Source organism: Bidens hawaiensis, unplaced genomic scaffold (genome assembly GCF_021521415.1).
Source record: "Bidens hawaiensis isolate Kalapana, Puna unplaced genomic scaffold, B.hawaiensis_p1.1 tig00009693_1, whole genome shotgun sequence".
NCBI classification, from domain to species: Eukaryota; Viridiplantae; Streptophyta; class Magnoliopsida; order Asterales; family Asteraceae; genus Bidens; species Bidens hawaiensis.
Window position 1 is genome coordinate 244,371 of NW_027491727.1, and position 26,046 is coordinate 270,416.

The 26,046-nt window shown below is 36.3% G+C and overlaps 2 protein-coding genes across 2 annotated transcripts; one reads left to right on the top strand and one right to left on the bottom strand.

Moving 5' to 3' along the window:
* The first annotated feature begins 425 nt into the window (after positions 1 to 425).
* On the top strand, positions 426 to 4,414 carry LOC143533447 (eukaryotic translation initiation factor 2 subunit alpha homolog). Its single transcript, XM_077028231.1, has 7 exons — positions 426 to 880; positions 2,475 to 2,531; positions 2,617 to 2,703; positions 2,794 to 2,940; positions 3,037 to 3,141; positions 3,225 to 3,323; positions 4,173 to 4,414. Exons 1-7 carry the CDS (start codon positions 497 to 499, stop codon positions 4,317 to 4,319), a joined length of 1,026 nt encoding a protein of 341 aa, XP_076884346.1. The 5' UTR covers positions 426 to 496; the 3' UTR covers positions 4,320 to 4,414.
* Positions 4,415 to 6,829: 2,415 nt separating this feature from the next.
* LOC143533429 (putative F-box protein At3g16210) lies at positions 6,830 to 8,340 on the bottom strand. Its single transcript, XM_077028222.1, has 3 exons — positions 8,086 to 8,340; positions 7,097 to 7,676; positions 6,830 to 7,050 (listed from the first exon to the last, which is right to left on the bottom strand). Exons 1-3 carry the CDS (start codon positions 8,338 to 8,340, stop codon positions 6,830 to 6,832), a joined length of 1,056 nt encoding a protein of 351 aa, XP_076884337.1.
* Positions 8,341 to 26,046: the final 17,706 nt, after the last annotated feature.

Consider the following 26,046-nt stretch of genomic DNA (forward strand, 5'->3'; position numbering starts at 1 on the left):
TTACTAATTTATGTTTTGAGTTTACTGTATATACGGGTATGAACCTAGGTAACACCAGCAAAATTCATGTCCATCGCTGTAACGTGACGGGTTGCTATCTAGTGTATTCTCACTTTATTTTGAAACCATTACGAATCCACTTATATCAATATAACCACCCCACTAATTACGATGTTCCTTTCTTTTAGCCTTTTAGCAAGTATTTCTTAATCACCATTCAAGTTGTAATAAACTAATAACTCAAAACTCATATAATAATGGAGTATTTACTTACCATTTAAGTTTATTTAGCCCTAACCCGAATACGATACCATCCAAACAAACCTATATCCATCGTCTACCATCAAAAACATAATTTACAGACGGCGCAACACCAACACCCAAACAAACCTTCACAAAACCCTAATTATCCTCTCACAATCAATCTCTTCAATTCAATTCAATTCCATTCAAACCCACCTCCAATTCTCAGTTTCCGACCAAACCCATCTCAGCCATGGCTTCAAACCCCCCAAATCTCGACTGCCGTATGTACGAATCCAAGTTTCCTGACGTGGACATGGCCGTCATGATTCAAGTCAAGAGCATCGGCGAGATGTGCGCTTACGTGTCGTTACTCGAGTACAACAACATCGAGGGTATGATTCTGCTGTCTGAGCTCTCACGGCGTCGCATTAGGAGTATCAATAGCTTGATTAAGGTGGGCCGTACGGAGCCTGTGATGGTGCTTCATGTGGATGAAGAGAAAGGGTATGTGAATCTTAGTAAGAGGAGGGTGTCTGAAGAGGATATCCAGATTTGTGAAGATAGGTTTAATAAGAGTAAGCTTGTGCACTCGATTATGCGCCATGTTGCCGAAACTATGCACATTGATCTTGAGGTAAGATGTTAACCGTAACTGAATGTGCATCGGGCTGCGTTTTCATAGGGTGTGTATAAAACCGAATTAGAAAACGACGGTTTGTTTTTGAACTTTAGTAAAAATTGATAAAACCGAACCGATATGGCAAAAAACCAAGAAAACCGTAAGCCCATGTGTAGTGGGGCGATTTTGGGTGAAAATCGCCCCAATGTCGCCCTCCACACCGCCCCCCAGGCGAGGGCGACATGTATTTGTCACAGTTCAACTTGAAAAGATAATAATTTATATTATTATTGGGCGATTTTGGGCTACAAACCACTACACCCTTAAATGAAAATCCCCCCTCTTGCTGACGTGGCGCCACGTGTCAAAAATCGCCCCCCAATGTAGCCCCTCCACCTAAATGTTTTAATGTGTAATGGTTTATGTTGCTTTGTTAGAAAGTTTTGAACTTTAGTAAAAATCGAACCAAAATTACAAAAAACCAATAAAACCGTAATAACCAAAGCTTAATCATTAAAACTGAATCTACCGATGACTAAATGTTATTGTGTATAGGACATTTTATATTTAGTTTTGATTTTTGAATGTAAGTACCTAAATGTTTTAATGTGTAATGATATATGTTGCTTCATTAGAAACATTTTGATGTTGATTGTTATTTATGGAGACCAAGTATGTCTAAACTTTGAGTTAAGGGGCGCTCAGGACTGGAAAATTGGGTACTTGTTAAGACACGATAAGACCTGTTTAGTAAAAAAGTACACTATGCAATTTTATACTTTTTTTTTAATAATTAAAGGTAGGAGGCCAGGGTTCATTATTTTTTCTTCTTGATACATAACACATATAACTGCCACGCTCTAACCATCTAAGCCAAGTGTTAAACGAGTTGTTTTCATGTTTCATACTTGTGATAATCGCGTCGTCTCTAACATGTTAAACATGATAAGATGCGAATCACTTGTAGGTTTTATTTAGGCGTTTGGCAGATGATATGAAATATTTTTCCCGTTACTAGATCAAACCCTTGGTTAAGAAACCAATGGTGGAAAGATTGTTTTTTTGGGCGACATTGAAGTTTTGTTTACTTGCATTATCTGATTATTGAGAAGGCACTCTATAGGGTCAATGCACCATCTTTTTCAAAATCTTTAGTTACGTAGAAGCAGGGGTCAATGCTTAAATTATATACACGGTTACACACATGTATATTAAGTCTAGGATATTTCTTTAAAGAGTGTTATAATAAGATAGTCTCATGACTCCTCTTGCCTAGCATCAAAGTAACAAGTTTTGATCTATCTTTAATGAATGGCAATTCTAACCAATTGAACAAAGGGTTCAGCTTTAAAATGACTCGACTATTTCAGTTATTAGGTGTTTATCTTTAATATTTTTTATGTTGAATAACAAATTTATTGACTTTACACACTGATAATAAAGCCATAAATCGTATTCAGATACTTTATAGCTTTCATTATGTTAGTGTTTAATGGCATTTCTGCAAAAAAACAAAATTGTTTTCTGCATATGTTTTATTTTCCTGCAATGTTTTGATATATGTTTACTCATGTAATTCGATTTTGTTTTGTAATCTTTGCACTGACAGGATCTATATATTCATGTTGGTTGGCCCTTGTACCGGAAATACGGCCATGCATTTGAGGTGCGTTGAAACAATACTGCCGAAGTACTTTTATGTACTTTTTAATAATCACTATACATCTCATATATCTGCTAATTGCTTTCAGGCATTTAAGTTGGTTGTGAACGATCCTGATTCCATTCTTAATTCACTTACTCGTGAAGTTAAAGAAACTGGCCCTGATGGAGTTGAGGTAGCTTTACATGTTCCTTAGAGATCTAAATCATTCTTTTGATCATTTTTACAGATCAATAATCTACACATTTATTCTTCTCATTATTAGGTTACAAAAGTGGTTCCTGCTTTGATCGAGGAAGTCAAAGATGCATTAGTAAAGAACATTAGAAGAAGGATGACTCCACAGCCTTTAAAGATTCGGGCCGATATTGAGATGAAATGCTTTCAGTTTGATGGAGTTCTTCACATTCAGGTGTTTTATTTAAAGCATTATTCTTTCAAATAGTTATGATTGTGTAATTTACACACAGTTGTGGCAATTGATATTATACATTCCTTATTAAAATAGGCGGCAATGCGGAAGGCGGAAGCTGCTGGGAACCAGGATTGTCCTGTTAAGATTAAGTTGGTTGCTCCTCCATCTTATGTTCTTATCACTCAAACTCTTGATAAGGTAATCAAAGTGTTTCTATTTTTCGTATAATCTTATGTTTTTATTTATATATGCCCTAATTGATGACATCATACTGCTTTTAGGAGCAAGGGATTTCAGTTCTTACAAAGGCAATTGCTGCTTGTACAGAAGAAATAGAGCTTCACAAGGGTAAACTTACAGTAAAGGAGCCACCACGAGCGGTCAGTCTCAGTTTTAAATTTTCATTGCAAATATTATTTTTTTTCACGGGTCAATCACACATCATTTTTTCAAACTTTCGTCACTGATAACATTATTCATTATTTTTCACCATTCTCAACTACCATGAGATAAAAAACTGAGCATGCATTCTTTTTAGGGTAGTTTCCAAAGTAACTTGTGCTCTTATGTGTTTTATTTTTCTAAGTATACATTGCTTTTGTTAGTAAAAGATGGTAAATAATATGAAAAAGTGTTGGTCAGACATCACATTTTGTGTAGGTCTGTAAACAAACTGAATGATCACGAATATAGCATGTTTAATCGAACAAGCAATGGAACACAGACAATTAAACGGATGAGGTTTTCTTTTCCATGCTCGTGTTCATTTATGTAACCGAGCGAACACAAATTAAAAGTAAAATGCACACAAATCTGTTGAGCCTAGACTACATTGTAATGGACCTAGAAATTTTAACTTGAAACAAACATCAACTAACGAACATAAATGAGCGAATGTTCACAAACTTGAATAAATGAACGGCACATGTTTTTATATTCGTTCGCTTATCAAATAAACGAACTTTCTGCCGAAAGGTTCACAAATAGTTCACTAAAGGTGCAGTTCATTTACGGGCCTAATTGTGTGCATTACTATTCTAAATTACTTGGATCGTTCTTTGTTTGGAAATTTGTCTTATAAAGGGTCCTTTGTGCACTCTCGTTTCAATACATTTTATGTAGAAAAAGAAAATAAAAAAGAAGTTAAAAGCTCTTATGAAATCTGGTCTAAAATAAAATAAGTGATATATAAAAAAAATAGTTATAATTGACATTATTTGTTGGTTCAGGTGAGCGAACGTGAGGATATATTGTTGGCTGAACGAATGGCGAAGCTAAGTCAAGCAAACGAAGAAGTCGAAGGAGACGACGACAGTGAAGAGGAAGAAGATACAGGAATGGGAGACATTGATTTGGACAAGCAACATGAAGTCTAAACAACCAAGAGGGAAACAATAACTTTTTTTTGAGACAGAGCCTTGTTTTTCTTATATAATTTGTTTACTAACCCGCAGTAATTTATTTTGTATTTTTGTTTCATCTTTTTTTTTGTCAAACAAGTAGTTGAATAGAAACCTGTGATGGCATGCCATGTTATGTCATCATACAAATTATAACTACTTTGCTGTGTGTTCAGCTATTGTTTTTGAAGCCTCCGCTATTTCGTTTTTTACATGCAACTGCGATGTGGCTCATATTTTCTGATGTGGCAAGGTTTTTTAAAAAAGATTAATGCCCACACATTATTATAGTATAAGGTAACAGATGTTCAATTTTCGATGTGCACAAATGACGAAATGTATAATTTGCTTAAAATTTATTGCAACGGTAACATGCATAACCCTTGAACTTGAACGTACATGGTATGCCCGAGTTGAAGATGAGAGAGGATATATGGGTCTATCTATCACTGTTTTGTATCAAGTCGTAAGCTGTACTAGATGATATCAGGGAAAAAACTTCGTATAATAGTAACCAAGTTTTAAAGACTAAAACGTGTGTCCGGTTTTCTTAGTTGTTTTAAGATTTTAAGAGAGTATATATAGAGGTCAGCCAATTATTCTAACATTGTTAATTTATGTCACTAATTTATTGAATCCATTAAATAGATAATTCAAGTGTATTTTGCCAATAATCTAAAAGTGTTGTTTTCTCACTTATAATCAATTCCTGCTGTATTTTTTTTTCTTTTTTGGGTGTAAAATCTCCATTTTCAAGTTTTACTGGCCGAGCTCAAGTGAATCGTAAACATCCTCAATTTGTCGTACAAAATCTCTACATGTATCAGGAGAGCTTTTGAAACTATAATGCGTAACTCGAGCTTGATATAAAGTTACCGAATTGAACTCAATCTCTGTCTATACAAAATGTTACTTTTACATTAATCAAACATGCAAAATGACAACCGAAATTATAAATCTTAAAATAACATCTTTCATTTTATGTTTTGACTTACATAACAAAGTGAATTTCTTTCTCATATTTTTCTTTAAATGTGTAATGCGTTTTTACTCATCGGAAAATTTAAAAATTTTAAGATAGTAAATGACTTTTAGATAGTTAATAACACAATACATTACATCCAACATCTAATACAATCAATATCAACTGTTTTGTCCACTTGAAACTCCCATATTTGTTTGATTACCAATTGGAACTTCTCATGAGATCACCAACTATGAATTGCTTTTGGACAAACATGCTTAACCATGAAGTTCTTCTTTAATCCATCGTCAAAAACACGTTGATATCCGAGGGCAATATATTCTTATAACCTAATATTTCTCTAACAAATGGAACATAACAAACCAATAACCAAGATTCACCAAAAGTGCACACCTTAAAACTAAAAGCTAAAGAAAGTAAAAGACTTGTTAGGGTGGATAGGGCACCCTTGGGTACCCATGGGAGGGTAGGGCAACCGAGCGGTGACACTGTCGCCATCTGAAATAAAAATCCTAAATCTTACACATACGACTAAAAAGAAAGGGGGAAACGAGCACATTACATATTGGAATCAACTCAAAAATAAATCAATGACGAAACGATAAGTTAAAAAGGTTGGATAATGGATGTACATAAGAATATCAAATGGTTATGGGGTTGGATTGGAGATATAATGAGAAGATTCATCAATGCCTTATTTATTGTTTAAAAAAGTCAACAGATGGTGAGTGCATCTTGATGCAAAAGTCAACAATTCAGTATCAACAATTGACCAATATGGTAGCTGAAATTGAAAACTATTCTCAAAAGTCAAATGATTTGGAATATGATGGTCAATTCTGCTGGGTGGTCCAAGTCAACACTTGGATAAAGTGAACAGAATGCACTTGAGAGTTTACAGTTGGGCACAATATGCAAAACTCAATTCAAAATCTTACCAGCAGACAATATTGCCAATTTAACCAACATATTCAACCACAATGATCCCCTGTTTTGACTGTTTCAAATTACACAACTATACTTCTTATCTTGAATTTCTTTCTGATATGAGCCGAATAGCCATTTAGCTACTTCTTATCTTAGCTATTACATAATGCACACCCCACAAAACCTTTAGTGGTTATTTAAAACTTGCGTCTACTTCTAGAATATTATAAAAAAAAAAAATTAATCAAAGCACGTCAGGAGTAACAATAATAACAAAAAATCATCAAGAAGCTATTCAAACTTCCAAATAGTAAAAGCAGTAAACAGATTTAAAATCAGATTCATGGAGAGTTTCTTCTAAGGATGATAAGCAAAAGAGTGCGGTTAAAATGAAATTTGAAACTAAACAAAAATAACTTAAATTCAGTTCCAAAAACGTACATGGGCTTATGAATGCATACCAAATATAAAATGATGTATGTTATGAAATCAACTCATCTTAAAACTTGAATTGCTCCTCAAACCTCTATACCTTGCTTGTATGCTTTAAAAGCCATTTGTTCTTAACTCCCCATTATGAAATATCATTATAAGCCATAAAATTTGGCTTATCAACCAGAAGTAACGTCTCCATGTAGTCATACAGTTCAAATGATTTATGTGATCCCTCAATCCCAAGATTAGTGATGCGCTTTAAGTAGGGCTTGTAAACAACAAGTTTTCCATGGTCATATCCTTCTGGAACCTCAACTATAGGATCACCACTATTCGGGATTCCACTTATTGAAGTATTTTCTATTGGTGTAAAAGTGAATTTTTTTTGTAAATGATTTTGGAATACCATCCCCCATCGTCCATACATTGTAACCTAAATGACTAGTGTGCCTATCCGGACCAACTACAATAAGAGACTCCTCTAGCTTAGACATGGACACGAAGATTAAACTACGTGGAAGAGTTACCTCTTTAAATTCTTTACTTGCCATATCAAAGGAAATGATATACTGGTGATCATAATCCATAGCAATCCTTTCTTTAGCAAGCCAATAATAAACTCCATCTATTACTGCCCCATCATGAAAAGAATAAAATTGAATTGATTTGCGAGGGAGATTGCCATATGAACTTCTCCAAGCCCTCGTGCTTAATGTAAAAACCTCAACTTTATCTACTCTTCCAATACCCTCCTGCATCATGGTGCGATCATCAACAAATGTAATCCTGACAATCTTAGGGTCATTAGTTTCACGACAAACCCCAAAACCTAAAACAGTTCTAAATATGTGTTCATTTGCATTAGGCGGCACAACAACAACCACTTTTCTAATTAAAATATTCCAAAGAAAGATCACGTCCCTTTTCCTGCCATGTAAACACACTAAACCGTGAGAAGTGCCGATTACTGCAGGGTCTTCAAGCATCTTTACCAATATAGGAACTGTAGGGGTATGGTACTAAAACCCGGTTTTATGACCCTAAATCTATTATGTTTGGCTTATTTTATTACATGGACTAATACAATGTTATTGGGCTGAGGGGGTTTTGTGGAGGTAACCCTAACTGGGCTAGGCCCATTAGGGTACCATGATGGTGGCCATGAGGCTCTCTATATAAGGAGGTCTCCACCTCCTTATTAAGGGGTCATGCTCAATAAGAGCCACCACCACTTTTTGTGTCTGTAAACAAGAGATCTTTGAGATTTCTTAGCAGTCACCTCCACACCCCCGAAAAACCATTGCAGGTCTCAAGCAACCGTAGAAGAAGATCAAGACGTGGTTCGTTCATCTCGAAAATCCGTGGAAACATCGTCATGGATCAACTCAAGAAAACTTTTTGTTTTGGAAAGGTATCATCATCAACAATCAAAACATATTTGTCGTCACAATCAGCTAAATGAATATTTTTATATTTTACAAGTAGATGCTGCGAATGCATGCGGTGGTAGCTGAAGTGCTTAATAATAAAATCAGAGCTGTTGATGTGAGACTTCCATGCTTTGGAGACTATTCGGAATCGAATCAACGATTTGACAGGAAGCCGTTTCATTATTTCCAGTTGGATTTCATCAGGTAAGTTGTCTGACATCTTGATTTAGGTTAAGGGTGGCAAAACAAACCCAAATAGTTGTTTTGGGTCAATTTGGATAACTTTTAAAATTGAGATGGGTCAGGATGGATCAAAAGAATTTTGCAAGAAGGTCAAGATGGGTTGAGAAAATGCTAGTGACTTTTGGTTATATGTTAGAATGAGTTTGTTTAGGGGTTAGAATGGACTAAAACAAGCTTTATCCAATTTTATTTCAAGCAAAACCCACGGAATCGAATAGAAACCGAGAAATCGAAACCGAAATCATTGAAACCGAACATATACCGAAACCGACCGAAATCATAAAAAGCAAAACCGTGAAAAAACCGAGCATGAACCAAGACAAAACCGAGTCTTTTTTTTTAACGAACGAAGATGACAGGGGAAACGTTTTAGTTATTTTACTTTTTGCGTTTTCGATTTATATTTTGAGTTATTATTTTTTTATTAATTTTTTTGAGGGGTTTTTGAAACCCTTAGTATTTTAACCTTTACTTAGTTTAAGATTAACTTTACCCATCTTGACCCATACCTATCATAAACCGAATAAAACTGAGAAATCGAAACCGAACGAAAACCAAAAACATTGAACCCGAATAGATACCGAAACGAAAAAAAGCAAAAATGAACCGAAAAAAACCCGACCCTGAACTGAGTCGAAACCGAGGTTTTTTTTTACTTTTATTTTTTTTATGAACGAGGATGATGGGGGAGACATTTTAGTTATTTTTGTTTTTGCGTTTTTGATTTATATTTTGAGTTATTAATTTTTTATTAAATTTTTTAAAAATTTTTTTGAGGCGTTTTTGAAACCCTTTACATTTTAATATTTACTTGGGTCAAGATGGATTAACTTTATCCATCTTGACCCATACCCATCCTAACTCTTTTTATAATAAATATACGATTTTGTATATATATAAATACCTAAATTTTTTTTAACGGAGGCCCTAGATTTTTGGAGGCCTCAAGCCCTAGCTTTACTTGGTAATACTGTAGGGCCAATTATTTATAATAAATATCCGATTTTGTATATATATAAATACCTAAATTTTTTTTAACGGAGGCCCTATATTTTTGGAGGCCTCAAGCCCTAGCTTTACTTGGTAATACTGTAGGGCCGGCCCTGCATATATACGAACAAGCTCAAATAAACTTTTATGATTTACAGTTAAATTTACTAACTATAACATTGACTAAGGATTAAAATATTGAAAGAATATAATATCAAAATAATGTCACATGTGTGGATCTAGGAATGAGTTGCCTGTGATTATAACCTGAATGTGTGTGTGTGGGTGGGTCTATGAGGTGAGGGTGGGGGAATGGATACAAAAGAGTAAGATTAAATTAGATCAAAAGTTAAGATTAACTATTAGCATTTTGCTGTAAATAGAAAAATTGTTATGAGGTATGGAAAAAGATGAGTCGATTAGACATTCAATGGATAATACACTTACAATCACCTGATTTTCCTTTAACACATGCTTGAGGTTTGGATTTTGCTTATACTGGTTTTTTGTCATAACTTTTTAAAGGTCGCATGAATTACATGATTTCGTTAGCAAAGCATTGACCCCCCCCCCCCCCCCCCCTTCTAAAAAAAAGCCTAGTGAAACCTAGTATGATATAGATAGACAAATGGTTGATGGAGGTGATGATGAAGGGTTAACAATGGATGAGGGTGAAGACTGATATTTCAAAAGCCCCTAAGTGGTTTAACAAACAATGTTGAATACAATTCAAAAAAGTTAATTATATGTTTACAGCGGTTCACTTATTAAACCGCTTTATACAAATTATACGAACAGCTTTATAATTCAATTTTTATAGTAGTAAGCAATTGAAATAATCAAAATTATTGATAACAGTAATGGTATAATATACTTTAGCTAGGATATTATAGATAGACAGATGTGATATGACAGTGGTTGGAGGATGGATGAGCATGATTGTTATCCATTGATGGCGTTGATGATGATGTTTAGAAAGAGGTTAAAATGTCTAATATTAATAATACTACAAGCCAATAATAATAATCCTATACATTTCCACTTCTACTTATAACCTGTTGGATTCAATGCTACAAATAATGATGCACTTTAGATTGCAAAATAAAAGAACAATAGAACTACACTCTTTTCAATTGGGGACAGCTAAATTAGGGTGTGTATGATCCAGTTTGGTTTCGTTTTAGGTTAAAACCAAACCAAAACCGAAACTTCGGGTTTTGACTTTTGAAACCATTTAGTATCGGTTATAGAAACATTTTGGAATTTTCTAATGCGTTAGTTGTCAAATTTTTTTTTTCTTTTTTAAACGTCAGCATCCATGTAGACATCCATTTCATCATATACCAAAAGAGTTAGTCCTTTTAGTTAAAAAAATTGTTGCGAGAAAATATGTAATGCATATTTTTTTTGAAACATAATATGTAATGCATATATAATGATAATGATAAATAGCATGCTTATTTTACACCATATTTTTATTTTAATGATATATAAGAGTTTACTGGTAACTGAATTTGAATTGGGCAAAATTAATATCTTTGGACCAGAGAGGAAAAAACGAACTAGCTAGATCCATGCCCACAATATCCAGGACGTGCATGCTATAATCCTATCACGCCATTCAACTTAATTGTCTACTTGACTTTCCATTATAATTTTTACTAAAAAAATATTCATTATTTTATTTAATGAACCCAAATAGATATAATACTTATATACATCTACTTAATGTTGTAAAAATCGCTAGTCGGTAGTCGGACGGTGGGGTGGGGACTATCGATTAATCGGGATTAATCGAGGTTAACCGGGATTAATCGGATCGGACTTTAATGTACATTTTTCAGTTTTATATATACGCGCACAAATTTTTATATGTAATTTTCAGTTTTATACATACAGAAACATATTTTGACCGAAAATTGGCTAGAATCTTGTGGAAACCATTATTTTTTTTTGCTTGAAACTACTGATTTTGGTCAGAATCTCGCCAGAAACCGCTCATTTTAGTTGGAATCTCGCTGGAAACCGCTAATTTTGGTTAGAATCTCGCTGGAAACCGCCGATGTTAGCCAGATTTGATCGTTGACTGATTAATTACCCAACTAGCCCAAAATTAATCAGTGAAGTGTGGACTAACGATTAATCGGGGATTAATCGATGCCTAATCGGAATTTTTGCATCACTGTATCTACTGTCTGCCCGTTGGTTAAGTCGTATAATAACACCTTACTTTCCAAAATATCAAACTTTTATTTATTACATGTGTGCGCGTCACACTTTTGAAATTTTGTTATGTTAGACTAAACAAATAGTGAAAATTAAAATATTCTTCTTTTCTTACATGATGGTTTTTATTATTTCTTCACATGATGGGCTATTTTACATTTTTATATATATTTTTTTCACACAAGGGCATACTATTGCTTAAGTTGAAAACCAAGATCAAACCATTTTCCGTTGTGCTCGTGTTTAATTTTATGATTTTGGAGTTTCATTATTCATCTGTATGTTTAGGATTTATGATGAAATTTGATTTGTATTAATATAACATTGGTTTTCTTGGGTGGAACGGTGAAGGCAAAGAAATAGATAATAGAAATCAATAGCATCCGAAATCTGTTGTTCATAGTTTCGATGCTTGAGGTTACGATTTCAAGGGATTCAAAATTGACAATCAAAACCCGAAGTTGCTTGATGGTTAGGGTATTTAGTACTAGTTTGATGGCGTCTAAAAGTATATATAAGTAGGAGTTGTGGAGTGGACAAATAGGTGTGCCGTGTACTTATGTGATGATATATGTCTTGATTAGGCTTAGTGATAGGCTTGGCTCGGATACAATCCAGTCCATTCGCTAACTCTCCCACTGCTATCTATTAGAGCAAAACAAACAAAGGTGTATTATATGTACCTGTTAATATCTTGTGTATTTTATTTGTAATATTGCTCGTGTAAATACAAGCTTTTACCACAATCTCTTCTGCTTTTAATATGCTACTTTTATACTTTTTTCACGTACTTCCATACATATAAGTTGATCATGCATAATGGTTATACATACAACACATATAACACTTGATCATTGGAGATAGGTTTCGGAGACAATGACTTACTCATATGGGAGAAATTTGTGTATGCATATTTACAATTTAACCTTGAGAGGTATAGCGAACGTTGTTTATGATATCAAAATACTTTATTTTGAATTAATCTCCACTTCCATTAAATAATAATATATCGAATGTTGTGAAAAAAAATAAATATAGTTGTCTTTAAATTTTAAAATATAATTAACAAATTAAATGATAAATGAAACATAGTTATAAAAATAAATAAGTTAAATATGCATATTATTATTGTTTTTGTATAAGGATGAAAATGAAACTAAAAGAAATTTTGATAATTATGATTAGTCATGTGTATATATATATATTTCAAACTTTTATAATTTATTTATTTTTAACTGCATATCATTTTTTTATATATGTATATGTTTCTTTTAAAAAAAAATATTATTACATTTTATTGTTATTAGTTAGAGTTAAATGCCATTTTAGTACCTGTGGTTTGTCTAATTACGCAACTTTAGTTCCATCTTTAAATTTATTGCAAATGACTAACTCACTTTTCTAAAACTTGTAATTTTAGTACTTTTTTCTAACCCAGTCTATTTTGTCCGTTAAGTTAGGGGCAAATTAGTAATTTCGATTATTTTATTTGTTTTCTCTTTAGCTAAGTGTCATTTTCATACCTGTGGTTTGTACATTTACGCAAATTTAGTACATTTTTTGAATTTATTGCAACTAGATACTTTGATTAGCTTTGGATAGACAGGCAAACCAAGAGATGTAATATTTCGGGTTTTCCGTACTCATATTTGTATTTGTTTATCTGGTTACGAACATTATTCGGATCTTTCTTATTAATAAAATTATGCATTTACTAATGAAATAATTATTTTTATCTTATTTTATATTTCCTTAACTTTCATTTGTGCCAAATAGCCCTAAGAAACTCTTAAAATCGCTTAAAATGGTTTAAAATGTGTTTTTGGAACTTCAGGGACTAAAACTGCCAAAAATGAAAATCTGGTGGAAACCCAACCTCCGCGCGACGCGAAGGATTGAGTCCCCAAGCTACGCGCGACGCGAAGAACTCACCAGATCAGCCGAATCAGTTTGTTATCTTCTTTTAATACTAAATCTTTCCTAACTCAACCCTAAATCACGAAAATTGTGCCACAAGTTATTGTATTTAGTGTGTAATGATGTCTAGGTTCATACTTGGTACTTTGGTTAATATATCGATGATTATATGACCCGATTTCATCCATAATTGTGTGATTCGGTTACCAAAGCCGACCCATTTCTTGTCCAACAAGTTGATATACTCCATATTTAAACCCACCATAACTCCAAACCCCAATGGTTACTGCAACTAAGCATTCTTAGCCGTCACTCATCATCAACCAACGTTTCTTGCTCATTATTGCCCATTTAAGTGAAGATTCGTTAGCTGTAGTTTGACTTTACCGGTTCTATCATCTTTGACCTTGATTTCCCATTAATCTAAGCATATTCCGGGTAAGTTGTTAACTGATCAAACGTTCATTAATACTCACTTGTTGATAACCCTCAATCAATTTATGAGATTGAGGGGTATTGACAGGTCAATTAGAGTCAAACCCGTTTAAGGGCAAAATAGTCAATAACTTTGACTATCCGTTTTCTCATACATCTGGTTGGATTCAATGTTCGGTCCAGAAGACTTTTATTCTCGTAACGAAATTTTAAGCCTACTGAACAAAACCTGACTTCTAACTCGCTGCTTGGATTCTGGTCAGTACCAATGTTGGGTCGTATTTTGTGGTTTATGCTTGTAGTTTTGGGCTTAGTCTTGGCTAGTTTGGGCCTTTTGTTTGTACACCGAGATCTGTTGATCTCGGTGGCCTTTTAGTTGATTTGGGCCTAGTTGGTAGGTTATATATAGAACATATATTAACGGTTTAGGGTTGTTCGTACATGATCATTCAACCTTGTAAGTTGTTAAGGGCTTAAGCACCCGACGTATAATATACGTGTGTGACATTTGAGCCAAAACAAGGTACACCACAGTATGTATTTACCGATTAAGCAAATAAATGCCTTTTGCGTAACAAATGAACGATTAACCGAACGGGTCGGGTTATGACCCAGATATCTCGGGGGGGCATTTATAAGTGATATACGATCTATACAAGCTAAAATATTAGAAATATGGCATTAGTTTGATATCAAACAAGTTAAACGAAAACATGCTCGTTTAACCACCCGCTATAGATTTAAACGCGAAAGATAGTTACAAACAAAGCATTGTACCATCCGTTAAGTCGAAAAAGACTTACCAAACACTTATTTGGAACGTTTTAAGCGATCCTTGAAAATATTTTTGATTTTTACAAACATATAGTATGTTTTTATAATTTTACACAAAACTAGCCGAAAAACACTTGTTTTCGCGCTGTTTAACGCACCCGATAAGTTTTTCGAGCCAAAAACCGAACCCGAACTAAATTTGGACCGGGATTTTCGTATTTGGGCTTGAGAAATCAGAAACTTGGGCCAAAATGGGCCCATGGACCTCCGATCGCAAGTCAGCAGCCCCCCCTCCCCCCGCTTTTTATTCTTTCACATTTAAACTAGATACAAGATATTTTCAACATTATTTCTTGAAAATTCTGGACATAAACTTCTTCTCCAGCCAAAAACTCAAGAAACCCTAAGGTAAACAACTTAAATAAGCTACTTTTACACTTGTTTAATACCATAAAAACATGTCTTGGTTACTAAAAATCATTCCTAACCGTGTAAAAATCCTAAAAATGGTCCATAAACATTTTTTGATCATAAACATGGTAAGGAACCTGTTTTGATAGTTTTTTTTGGCCATAAACACGGATTAAAGGGTTGAAACGACGTTTTTACGGTTCAAAAGTTCGTTTTTGTGCACTAGCCGAAACCCTAACTCAAGGGCTGTTATGTTGATGAAATATTGCTTGGTTTGTGATATAGGACTTGTACCTAGCTTTCTTAGAAGCACAAGAACCTGAAAACTTGATTAAAAGGTCGGAAACGAGCCAAACCCGCTAAGGTAATGCCGAAAGACTCGCTTACGGGCTACTTAGGTTAAGGTTATGATGTGCATATTGTTAGGACTTGAAATTTTTCAGGGGCATCAGGAATCATGTCAATGAGTCCCTGTTCAAATTTGGTAATTTTTCGACCATCCGAGAATATTTGGCGAATTTATTACCGAATTGGAACGTTTATTTGGGAAAAATAGCTAAAATACTTCAAAAATTATCAAATTTTTCTGGAAACTCAGATTTGATGTATTTTGATCACATATGAATTTTGGGATCATTTGGAGAAGTTTAAAGGTGTTTTGTTTATTTGCGTTCGTGTAAATTTTTACAGCCGAATTTGGGCCGAAAATAATATTGCATGAGCTTTTTACCTTCTGTAATTGATACAGGTTGTTTTGGGACATGATTTGAGTATTCAGGAATTTTTGTGGAATTTTTGGAAATTTTTTGGGGTAAACGGACGATTTTTAGGTGAAATATAGCTGATAAAATGAATTTTTATAAATTAATAAATCAGTAAATAAATTCCAGAAATATTTTTATAAAAATCTACATATTTTAACTGATAAGTGGTTAAATTTTCATAATTTAATGATTAACGGTTAATTAATTATGCTAATCTGAATATTAAACAAATTCAGTTTTTATAACAACCGGCAAGTTCGCGACTAGTGAACCTGCGGGAAAATCAAAACACCAAGAGTGATCAAAAATCATATGTTTGGACTAATTAAGTGAAAATGAACTTTTCTATGAGAAACTTGGACAATCCGGGTGGATTGTGCGCGTTTATTCTCAAATCAAGCTGAATAAACGGAAACGGGCCCCGTGGTTAATCCGGGACCCCAGTATGTGATCTTTCTTTATAACTTAATCATTTTATTAACCAATAAATTTACCCAAGCTTATTTTCCCATAACTGTTTTCTGAACGCGTAAACGAACAACTTGGCCCAGCTGGGAAAACAGGAGTCTGAGCCAAGTTCGGTTTTAAGTATTAGACATTGAACAACATCACAACCTAAGCCTATTGCCACTTTCTGGGCGTTCCAGCTACACCCAGATTAGTTATACAGCCCAGTTTAGTATTGAGATTATAATAATATTAAAATATTAATATTATTATAATATTGATTATAGGAAATACTGATAGCGGACCGAACAAACCACGAGCCGATACAGTTCTGATTATCTACTAAACCGTGAGTTTCATGACCCCACTTTTAAACTGTTTTACGAACTTTTGGGGTGAAAAGCATGTTTAATTACATATACATACATGAATCATGTATTGATGTGAATTATCTAAGTGCTAACACACGAAAGTCCCCACGATCACAGTGATTAACTTCGAGCCGGTGGCTTGTGAATAGTACTATTGGTTTGACAAACCCAAACGGAATCGGCCTGGTTGCCGTGTCACATAGCGCCGTTTGCACATGACCATATTTATACAAACAAGCTATGTAGTGTTAGACATAGCTACCGGGGCATGTTGTGGGCGGAAAGGGGCCACAGTGGTTGATTGAGCGTGGGAAATGGAGGCACGCAGCACGAACAGTCCAGGCTTCACTGTAGCTTAGCATAATTACATCACATACATAATTTACATACATACATACTTATTTCATGATTACAAGTGTTGACTTGTGAATACTCATTACTGTTTTTATTGAAACTCGTGAAACTCACCAACTCTAGTAGTTGACCCGTTTTAAACTGCTTTTCAGGTGTACCTAAATTGGAATGATTTGGTGACCTGTTACTTACCTGAGGTGTGTGGTTGATGCTACGTGAATAGAAGCAAGGGCGATAGTAGTAAGAATGTATAGTTAACGAACTAGTTTTGTTTGTATCGCCTAGACTGTAAAACAATGATAGAACGAAGAAATGTAATATATTGTAAATTAGTTTGTAATGTTTCTTTATAAACAATGTATTGATATCAGAGGTGTCTGTTACAATCCCGTTTTACGCTTCCGCATTGTGCTAGTCGGGGTGTGACAACGTGTGTTTTGAAGCGTCTTCATTGTTTTACTTGTGTTCTTGGTTGGTTTTATAGAGTCGGCTTAGTGATTAGTTTCCGCCTAATCACTGAGTTTCTTGATATCACATTGAAAGATCCGTCACGGGATTTACAACCAGATCGCTTAAATCTTAAATATAACATAACTTGAGTTCTAAACGTCCGTTTGGGATTTCAGCTGAAAAAAGTTCATTTTTACTTATATATTATCATATCTCAAACTTCCAGATTTTGATCGTTTATATCGTTTGACGTGTAGTAGACGACTCGCTTATTCGTTAGCTCGTTTAATCGCATTTATTAATCGCTTGTCATTAATCTAAGGTGAGTTTGATCATTCTTCTTTTTATCTGCTGTTTTCTAACGTTTTGGGGACATATGCGTACTTATCATTTTTTTCTATCATATATATGTATACACAAACTCGCAAACATAATCATTGTGTGTATATCAATTAAATGTTATTTGCTAAGTGCTACTTGCTTATTTGTTTACTATATCGCAGTTAGATAGGTCCAATGTATTCCCTTGTATAGGGTGCTCATTAGTATGATCATACGACCGTCTTACTAACCGGAGCCCGATTCGCTTGGCGAAGGTACCGACAATTTTAGTCATCGTAATCAATGCCCGATTCGCTTGGCAATGATTCATTGGCACACTAGCAAGTCTTTGGTTGTGTAGATGGTTTGTTAAAGTTTGATTGATTATTACCACATAGATTGGTTTGTGTATTTAGTATTTAACATTTATAATTTATCTATCATATATATATTGTTGTTGTGTCAAAATCTGGTGATCATCTCACTCAACATGTGTTGTTGACAAAATCTTTTATTTTCTACGCATGCAGGTTGATTTGTATTGAAGATTGAAGTTGGATACTTAGACAAGACTTTATGATATAAATAAGATAATCATTATTTGAGCTTACATTCATGTATTTAAATTGTTTATTATATTTTGGATATTGTGTGTATTCTTTCAATAAAATAATTAATTAGATATTGTCATATTTTATGTATGATAGTATATTCGAGCTGTAAGCAATCGGATCACGCCCTGACATTTCCGCCTTAGGTTGGGGTGTGACAAGAGAGGCATTACATATTACAATTACAAGATCATCTCTAACCCTAAATGAATAGACCCCCTCTCCCCGCACTTATTGATCCTTCAAACCCTAACCATTGTTCATCTTCAAGTTCAATGAATTACGATATATTGTTTTGTCCATGTGATTCGTCAACCGTCATACATCTACAAGTTCAATTGATGTTATAGTAAGAGGTGCAAAGTTGTGTGATTGTTATTATGCTTGATCCTCTGATGTGTTAAAGAGCTACTGCTATCATACTCGAACTTTTGAAAAAAAAAAATTAATGCACATAAAGAAAATGCAAGAAAAATGGCTAAGATGAACTCGAATCTTGAGCTACTAGAAGTAAATTGGCAATCAAGAAAAAAGGCTAAAAAATATGTTATGCATATCATGGTTGTTTTTCATCTTTTATTATGTATCTAGTTATCTTTTAATTGTAATATGTAATATGTAATTTGTAATGTCTCTTTTGGTTTGTCTATATGTCTAAAACTAATCATAGTATCAAGTTGCAATAAATTCAAAAAAAGGTACTAAAGTTGCATAATTGTAAAACACATTGTAGGTTCCCAGCCGGATCTACACGAGATATCGCGTTCTACGTAGGTGCGGAATCCCTACGTAAGACGTTACGAGCGTAGAAGACGATACGATTAAAACACGTTACAATAAACACAAACACGTTATATTGCAACCGTAAACACGTGATACAAAGATCACCAAATACAGACTCTCTCTAACTCGTTCTCTGAATAATAAACTGAATTCGTTGGCATTGTTAATAATCCGTAACCTAAACAGCTTATATAGACACGACAACTTCGCCTGGCATGTTCAGGCGAAGTTGTCCCTAACTTCGCTTGTCTAACAAGTTCGCCCATATCAGCGAACTTGTTAGCAACTTCGCTTACATACAAAACATAAATCTAACTAACACGATTACAGACACTTGACACTGAACTACTGACATCTTGCACCAACAGACTCCCCCCTTGGCAGTAGCTTCAACTCTTTATCTTCAAACACGTGTCTTGTAATCTTCAACGACCTTGCATCTTCATCTTAAAGCATGAACTCCTTCGCGAACACAAACTGATACAATTCTTTGATATTTCTTCGCTTCGTCTTTCCAAGCAGGAATATAAAAGATTTTCTTCTCACTCAGCACCTGCAGATCAGCTTGCGACAAGTTCACTAGATGCATCGGATCATAAACTCTTAGCAGCTCTTGTTCATCTTCGTCTTCCATCACTGCTTCAGCTGTTTCACAATCAACATACCACCACTTTAGATCTTTGAGCACATCCTTGGGCATCTGTTTCATCGGCACTTCTTTAAGGCACCAGATCGGCTTATACTTCATAATCATCCAAGGTTTACCATCTGCTCTCAATCCACGATCTTTGTCTTCGATAAGTTTTCCCTTTTGTGGTTTCAACAGCTCAAACTTCTTCTCTTTTATACTTTCCTTCCAAACAATCTTCCCAATAACTCTAGCCATATTATCATCACTTCGGTTTATCAATCCCAATCTGGCTAAGTCTTTCACTTCACATTCTGGCAGTGTATTCAACGATCTTAAAAGTCTTTTGAAGTACTGAACACCATCATACCTCTTAATAACAAAGAGCCTCAACTGCTCATCGTATATCCAGCAAATAATCCCTTTTCTCGATTCAGCATAGCCTCTAATGTTGTAAGTCTTCTTAAACATAGTAGGGACCGCCGGTTTCTTTGTTTTGAAGAACCACTGAGCGTAGCCTTCTTTCCATCTAGGCTGCTCTTCCTATTCCGTCTCATCACTTCCAATCTGTTGACTCATATCTGCCTTATCTACTTCTGGTATCTCATGCTCCACATTCTCCTCTACTATCTCTCCCTCTTCAATCTCATTATCAATAACTATCTCTTCACCAATCTTCTCTATCTCATCACTCGGTAGTACATCATCATCACCAACCAACTCATCATCCATCTCCTCTACGTCCACTACCACCACACCATCATCACCAGCTGCAGTTGTCGACTCCCCATGAGTTGTGGAAGTTCCAAGAGCTTGATCAGTTCTTGGCAACTCACCACCTGCATCTTTCGACGCATTGGGATCATCGTCTCTATCATTTCGTCTCTTGGTCCTCAACTCATCGCTTTTACAGCTCGTCTCCCCCTGAGATGCCAAGAACTCCTTCAGAGCATCTATGATTTTTCCATGTTCTACCAGCAGGGACGACTGCATCTGATTCTCTGCAACTAGGCGTTGAATAGCCTGGGTCTGGATAAGATTTATCCTTGATTGTTCTGCCACGACCCGTTCAAGTGTTGCTATTCGTTCAGAGTCTGATAAGGTTGCATCGAAATCGAACCTCATATGTGATATATCTTGAGTGTACTGAGGAGGGATTTCCGATGTCACCGGGACCTCAGAAGTAGAAATAGACGTAACCGCAGGTGGTATTGTCACCGATAACCCTGCAGTGGCCACAACAGTCGACTCAATAAAGCGTGCCACGACCTCCGTTGGAGTAAGAGTTGGAGGCGGCAACGAGACAATCTCAGGAGCCGATAGTTGGAAAGTAGTGGGTGGGAGGCCAAATGTAGATGAGGTAGCCACCACGGGAACATCCGTAGCGCTTGGCCTTGTAACCTGTAATGTTGAGGGAACCATTGTCATACTGGATAGTGCGGGTGGGGTGAAACGTACCACCCTCGAGCTCTCACCAGCTCCAGAACCTGCACTTATCCGTTCCCTTCTTGGTCTGCGTATTAACTGTTGTACCTCTTCCTCATAGTCTGACTCGCTGTCATCATCAGTTCTCTTTCTCTTCCCATGTAGTCTTTCTCGAGTTACCATAATCCTTCTTGCCTCATCAGAACCAGCCACCGTAGCAGCTGTCCTAGTAACATTCACAGTCGACACCCTCTCAACCGAGACTTGCACATACTCTCCATGGTCCACCCGTTCCATATCAAAGTAGCCTTGACCTCCAAACTCAGCATCAATGTCCACGTTCTCCTCCGGTGACACAACAGGTGCAGCAGGTATAACTTGAGGTGCTCCTGCCTGTTGTGGTGCCGGGTCCCGAAACTCGTCCCCACGAGCAGGCACATACCCTGGGTTGATTAAGTACCCAAACAGTGGAGTACGGCGAGGACGGAGCTCAGGTTTGCTCCTCGCACTCGAAGATCTACATTGGGCGAAGATCCGTTTATTCACACTTTCAACGTATCTGATCGGACGGCGCTGAGGTAGCGTTGGAGCAACATGATTCAAGATCATTTGTAGGAATCTTGGATACATGATGAATCTCTCACGCGCCATCGCCCTTCTCTGACGATCAATCTCATAGAAGACCATCTGACTAAAGCTGTATCGCTTGTTGTAAGTCAGAGCAGTTATCGCCGACTGCATGGTCGCGCCCATGCCATCAGTGCCAGCCTTTCTCCCTGACATGCATGAGAAAGCGCCACTGGTCAAGCAAAAACCCTTTTCTTCTCTGCGTATCCCCCAAGGGACCAGAGTATCCCATCCTCAAAAACGCTCCATCACGGAAAGGAGCCACAAACTCTGTCGGGTCATCCATTGTCTCATTTCCAAACCGTAAAGCCGCCCGGATTTGTTCAGAAGAGAACTGAACAATCTGATTGTTGACTATTGCGCGCATCACCGGGGGCTCGACTCTACAGTCATATTCCACGGTCTGCCAAAAATCCTCAATGTTGGGCAAGGATATCGTCAGTGTTGTAGTGATCGCGTGGAATATACGCGAGCGTAACAGAAACGTGATGATTTCGCGGAAATCATCAACTCCGCTCGCCTCCGGGTCTAATGTTATATATATGTTGTGACCCGGAAAGAACTGTCTTTGGTTATCACCTCCGTCATCACCGCCTGCACCACCTGCTCCAGCTACAGCAGCCATATCTGCAACAAACAGGCTAAGTTATATAAACGTCGAAGCAAATCACAAGTTCGCCTGTTACCATGAGCGAAGTTGTGATCCATTCTGTACAGGCGAAGTTAAAGGTGGGGCGAAGTTGGGAAACAACTTCGCTTCAACTTGAACTTCGTCTGTTAACTGTTAAGTAAAAAGGTCCAGGCGAAGTTAATGAGAACTTCGTCTAACCACAACATCGCCTCATAAACTGTTTCAAAAACTATTATCAGGCGAAGTTAAACCTCAGGCGAAGTTACGGATAACTTCGCCTAAACTATAACTTCGCCGAATATGAAACGGCGACAGTTAAGGCTGTTCAATCGAATCGATGTGGACAATTTTGAAGATTTCGGCCAGTTAACACAAGATTTTGAGTCGATTTGGACGATTAATATGTTTACTATCACGTGAAAGTAAGTTTGAAAATCGGGTGTTAAGGTTCAAAAGACGAGGTCGATAATCGAGTCGAAACGACCGATGATTAACCTCAAAAACAAGGATTATATGAAACTATAAACCCTACAGACCTTTAATCGACAATGAAATCGAGAAAGAATGAACACAGATTGAATCGAACGATAATACGATAAGTTCGCCGGTTGACAGGAAAGAATAAATTCGCTGAGGTTTTTGAAATAATGAACAGGTTTGACCTAAAAACTTCTTTATATAGGATCACAGATGTACCGGCGAAGTTATGGATAACTTCGCCTATTGCAGGCGAAGTTATACACAACTTCGCTGATATTAAAATTTTTCAAAACAACCCCATACTTTGAACAATTTGCAATTAAGTTTTAAAAACATCCTTTAAAGAGATAAATGATACGATCAAGACCAAGTAACCAGGTATAAAATCAAACAACTACAAAAGTAACGAAAATTTGAAAAATTAAAGTACACGGGATCAAATTTCAGTCTCGACAGGGACTACCATGTTTTAGAAAAGATCCGAACATGAATCATACTTATTACTTGACTGTCACACAGATCCGTGTTTAGCTGTATTATGACATAAAGAAACAGGTTGTAAGCAGGTAAATGACTTAGAATGGTTTTCATTGTTTCTGTGATACGGGTTAGGTTCAATTAAGCTCAAAACTTAAGTGGGCAACAACTCAGAGATTATGATGCCTCCTATCTATTCTCAAAGCGTATTTGGCTTTCCCCAAGTCACCCCGAGTTGACCTCGACCCGTAGTGTCTGATTAACTAGTAAGTACTCTTCGATCTCTAGTCTCTTCTTCCCGTACTCTTTGTTGCATCTTGATTAACTAGTAAGTACTCTAGAATGTCTCAATAACTCACATTTTTTTTTAAACTTCAAAGTAGTAAACAACTGCAAGTCCCGAATCTGGATCACTGCAGTGTCTTGACACGCTATAATCACGGGAATCAGAACACTCACGAGCTCGTGTATGACTGGGTAATCGCTTTTCTGCCTATCATTCGGAAAGATATATATGAAGACATGCACAACTCTTAAGGAGTTTCCACGTAAAATCGAGTAGATTTAGTTAGTATCACTTCTACTTTTACGCACCATAAAAAGCTACCATGACATACAATGACTGTTCTAAAGTCTTTTAGGCCTAATAACTTCACTAGTTAAGAACACAGAATCAGTATATCTATCACTTTCCAAGGTTGGATCAATTTTCTGTTAAACATAGCAAAGGTACTTCTTACGAAGTAGTAGACTTGAAAAATAATTTCATCTCCCGGAAAGAAAAAAATTTTTTAACTTCAGTCGCCCCGATCAAATTTAAGTTTTCAGGTAAACAGCTGTCCCGAAGATCCAATGGATCAGCTGGACCGACCACATACAAGTATGTGTCCTTCTAACTAAGTATGATCGACTAATTTTCAGCGAAAGAATGAAAACACATCATAAACCGCCCCGGTCACTTTCAGTCATTGGTTAATGGCTATCCTCATATTCTACAAGTAGAAATGAGGACCAAACATATCCGAAGACATGTCCTTCAAACTGAGGCAACCGACATAATTCTAAGCGATAGTTACGTTTTTTTTTTTTTTTTAAAAAAAAGAAAACAAAAACATAAAGCATGGTTACTCGGGATTGATCATCCCATTCAGCTCAACAAGGTTTTGAAATCTAGTTTTGTCAAACGCTTTCGTAAACAAGTCAGCGAAATTATCTAGCGTATCAATCTTTTCGAGCTCAATCAGTTTCTTCTCAGCACAATCCCGTATAAAATGATGACTGTGTCAATGTGTTTAGTTTTACTGTGCTTAACGGGATTGTTAGTTACTGAGATAGCAGCAGTGTTATTAATGCAAATAGGAGTAAGAGTAAAATTCAGACTATAATCGCGCAACTGTTGTTGAATCCAAAGAACCTGGGAGCAGCAGTTGGATGCTGCCATGTATTCTGCTTCACAGGTTGAAAATGCGACTGAGGTCTGCTTCTTGCATTGCCAGGACACTAGTCTGCCACCAAGAAACTGACATCCACCAGTTGTAGACTTCCGACTCTGATTGCACCCTCCATAATCAGAATCTGTGTAGGCGACCAAATCCAAGTCTCCTCCTCTTGTGTACCACAACCCCAGCTTAGGTTTGCCTTTGAGATACCTCAATATTCTCTTCGCACCCTTCAAGTGAGATTCCTTTGGGTTTGCCTGAAAGCGAGCACAAAGACAAACAGCAAACATTATATCAGGCCTAGAAGCAGTTAAGTACATTAAAGAACCTATTATAGCCCGATATTGGGTTGGGTCCACGTCTGCATCGTTGTCTGACTCAGCACCCAATTTGTGGTTGACGCAGACTGGAGTATCGTATGGAGTGTTGTCCTCCATCTTGAAACGTTTGAGAACATCATGGACATACTTCGTCTGATGAATGAACATACCATCTTTCTTCTGATCAACCTGCAGTCCTAAAAAGAAAGTTAGTTCACCCATAGCACTCATTTCAAATCTCTTCTTCATGACGGCCTCAAACTCCTGACACATGGCGACCTTTGATGCAGCAAAGATAATGTCGTCCACGTAGACTTGCACCAGTAGAAAGTCGCTCCCTTTTCTCTTGAAGAACAATGTGCTGTCAATCTTACCTCTTTCAAACTCATTCTCAAGCAAGTAATCGGATAACGTTGAGTACCAGGCACGAGGTGCCTGATGTAGTCCATACAGCGCTTTACTTAGCTTGTACACGTGATCGGGTAAGTCAGGGTCAGGAAAACCCAGAGGTTGCTCAACGTACACAACCTCATCGACTTTACCATTTAGGAACGCACTCTTCACATCTAACTGAAAAACCTTCATCTCCTTATGAGCAGCAAATGCCAAAAACAGCAGAATGGCTTCCAATCTTGCCACAGGAGCAAACACCTCATTGTAATCAATCCCCTCTTGCTGATTAAAGCCTTTAACAACCAGCCTCGCCTTGTTCCTGATAACAATCCCTTTCTCATCTCTCTTGCATTTGAAGACCCATTTTGTGCCAATCGCATGCACATTCTTTGGTTTTGCAACCAAGTTC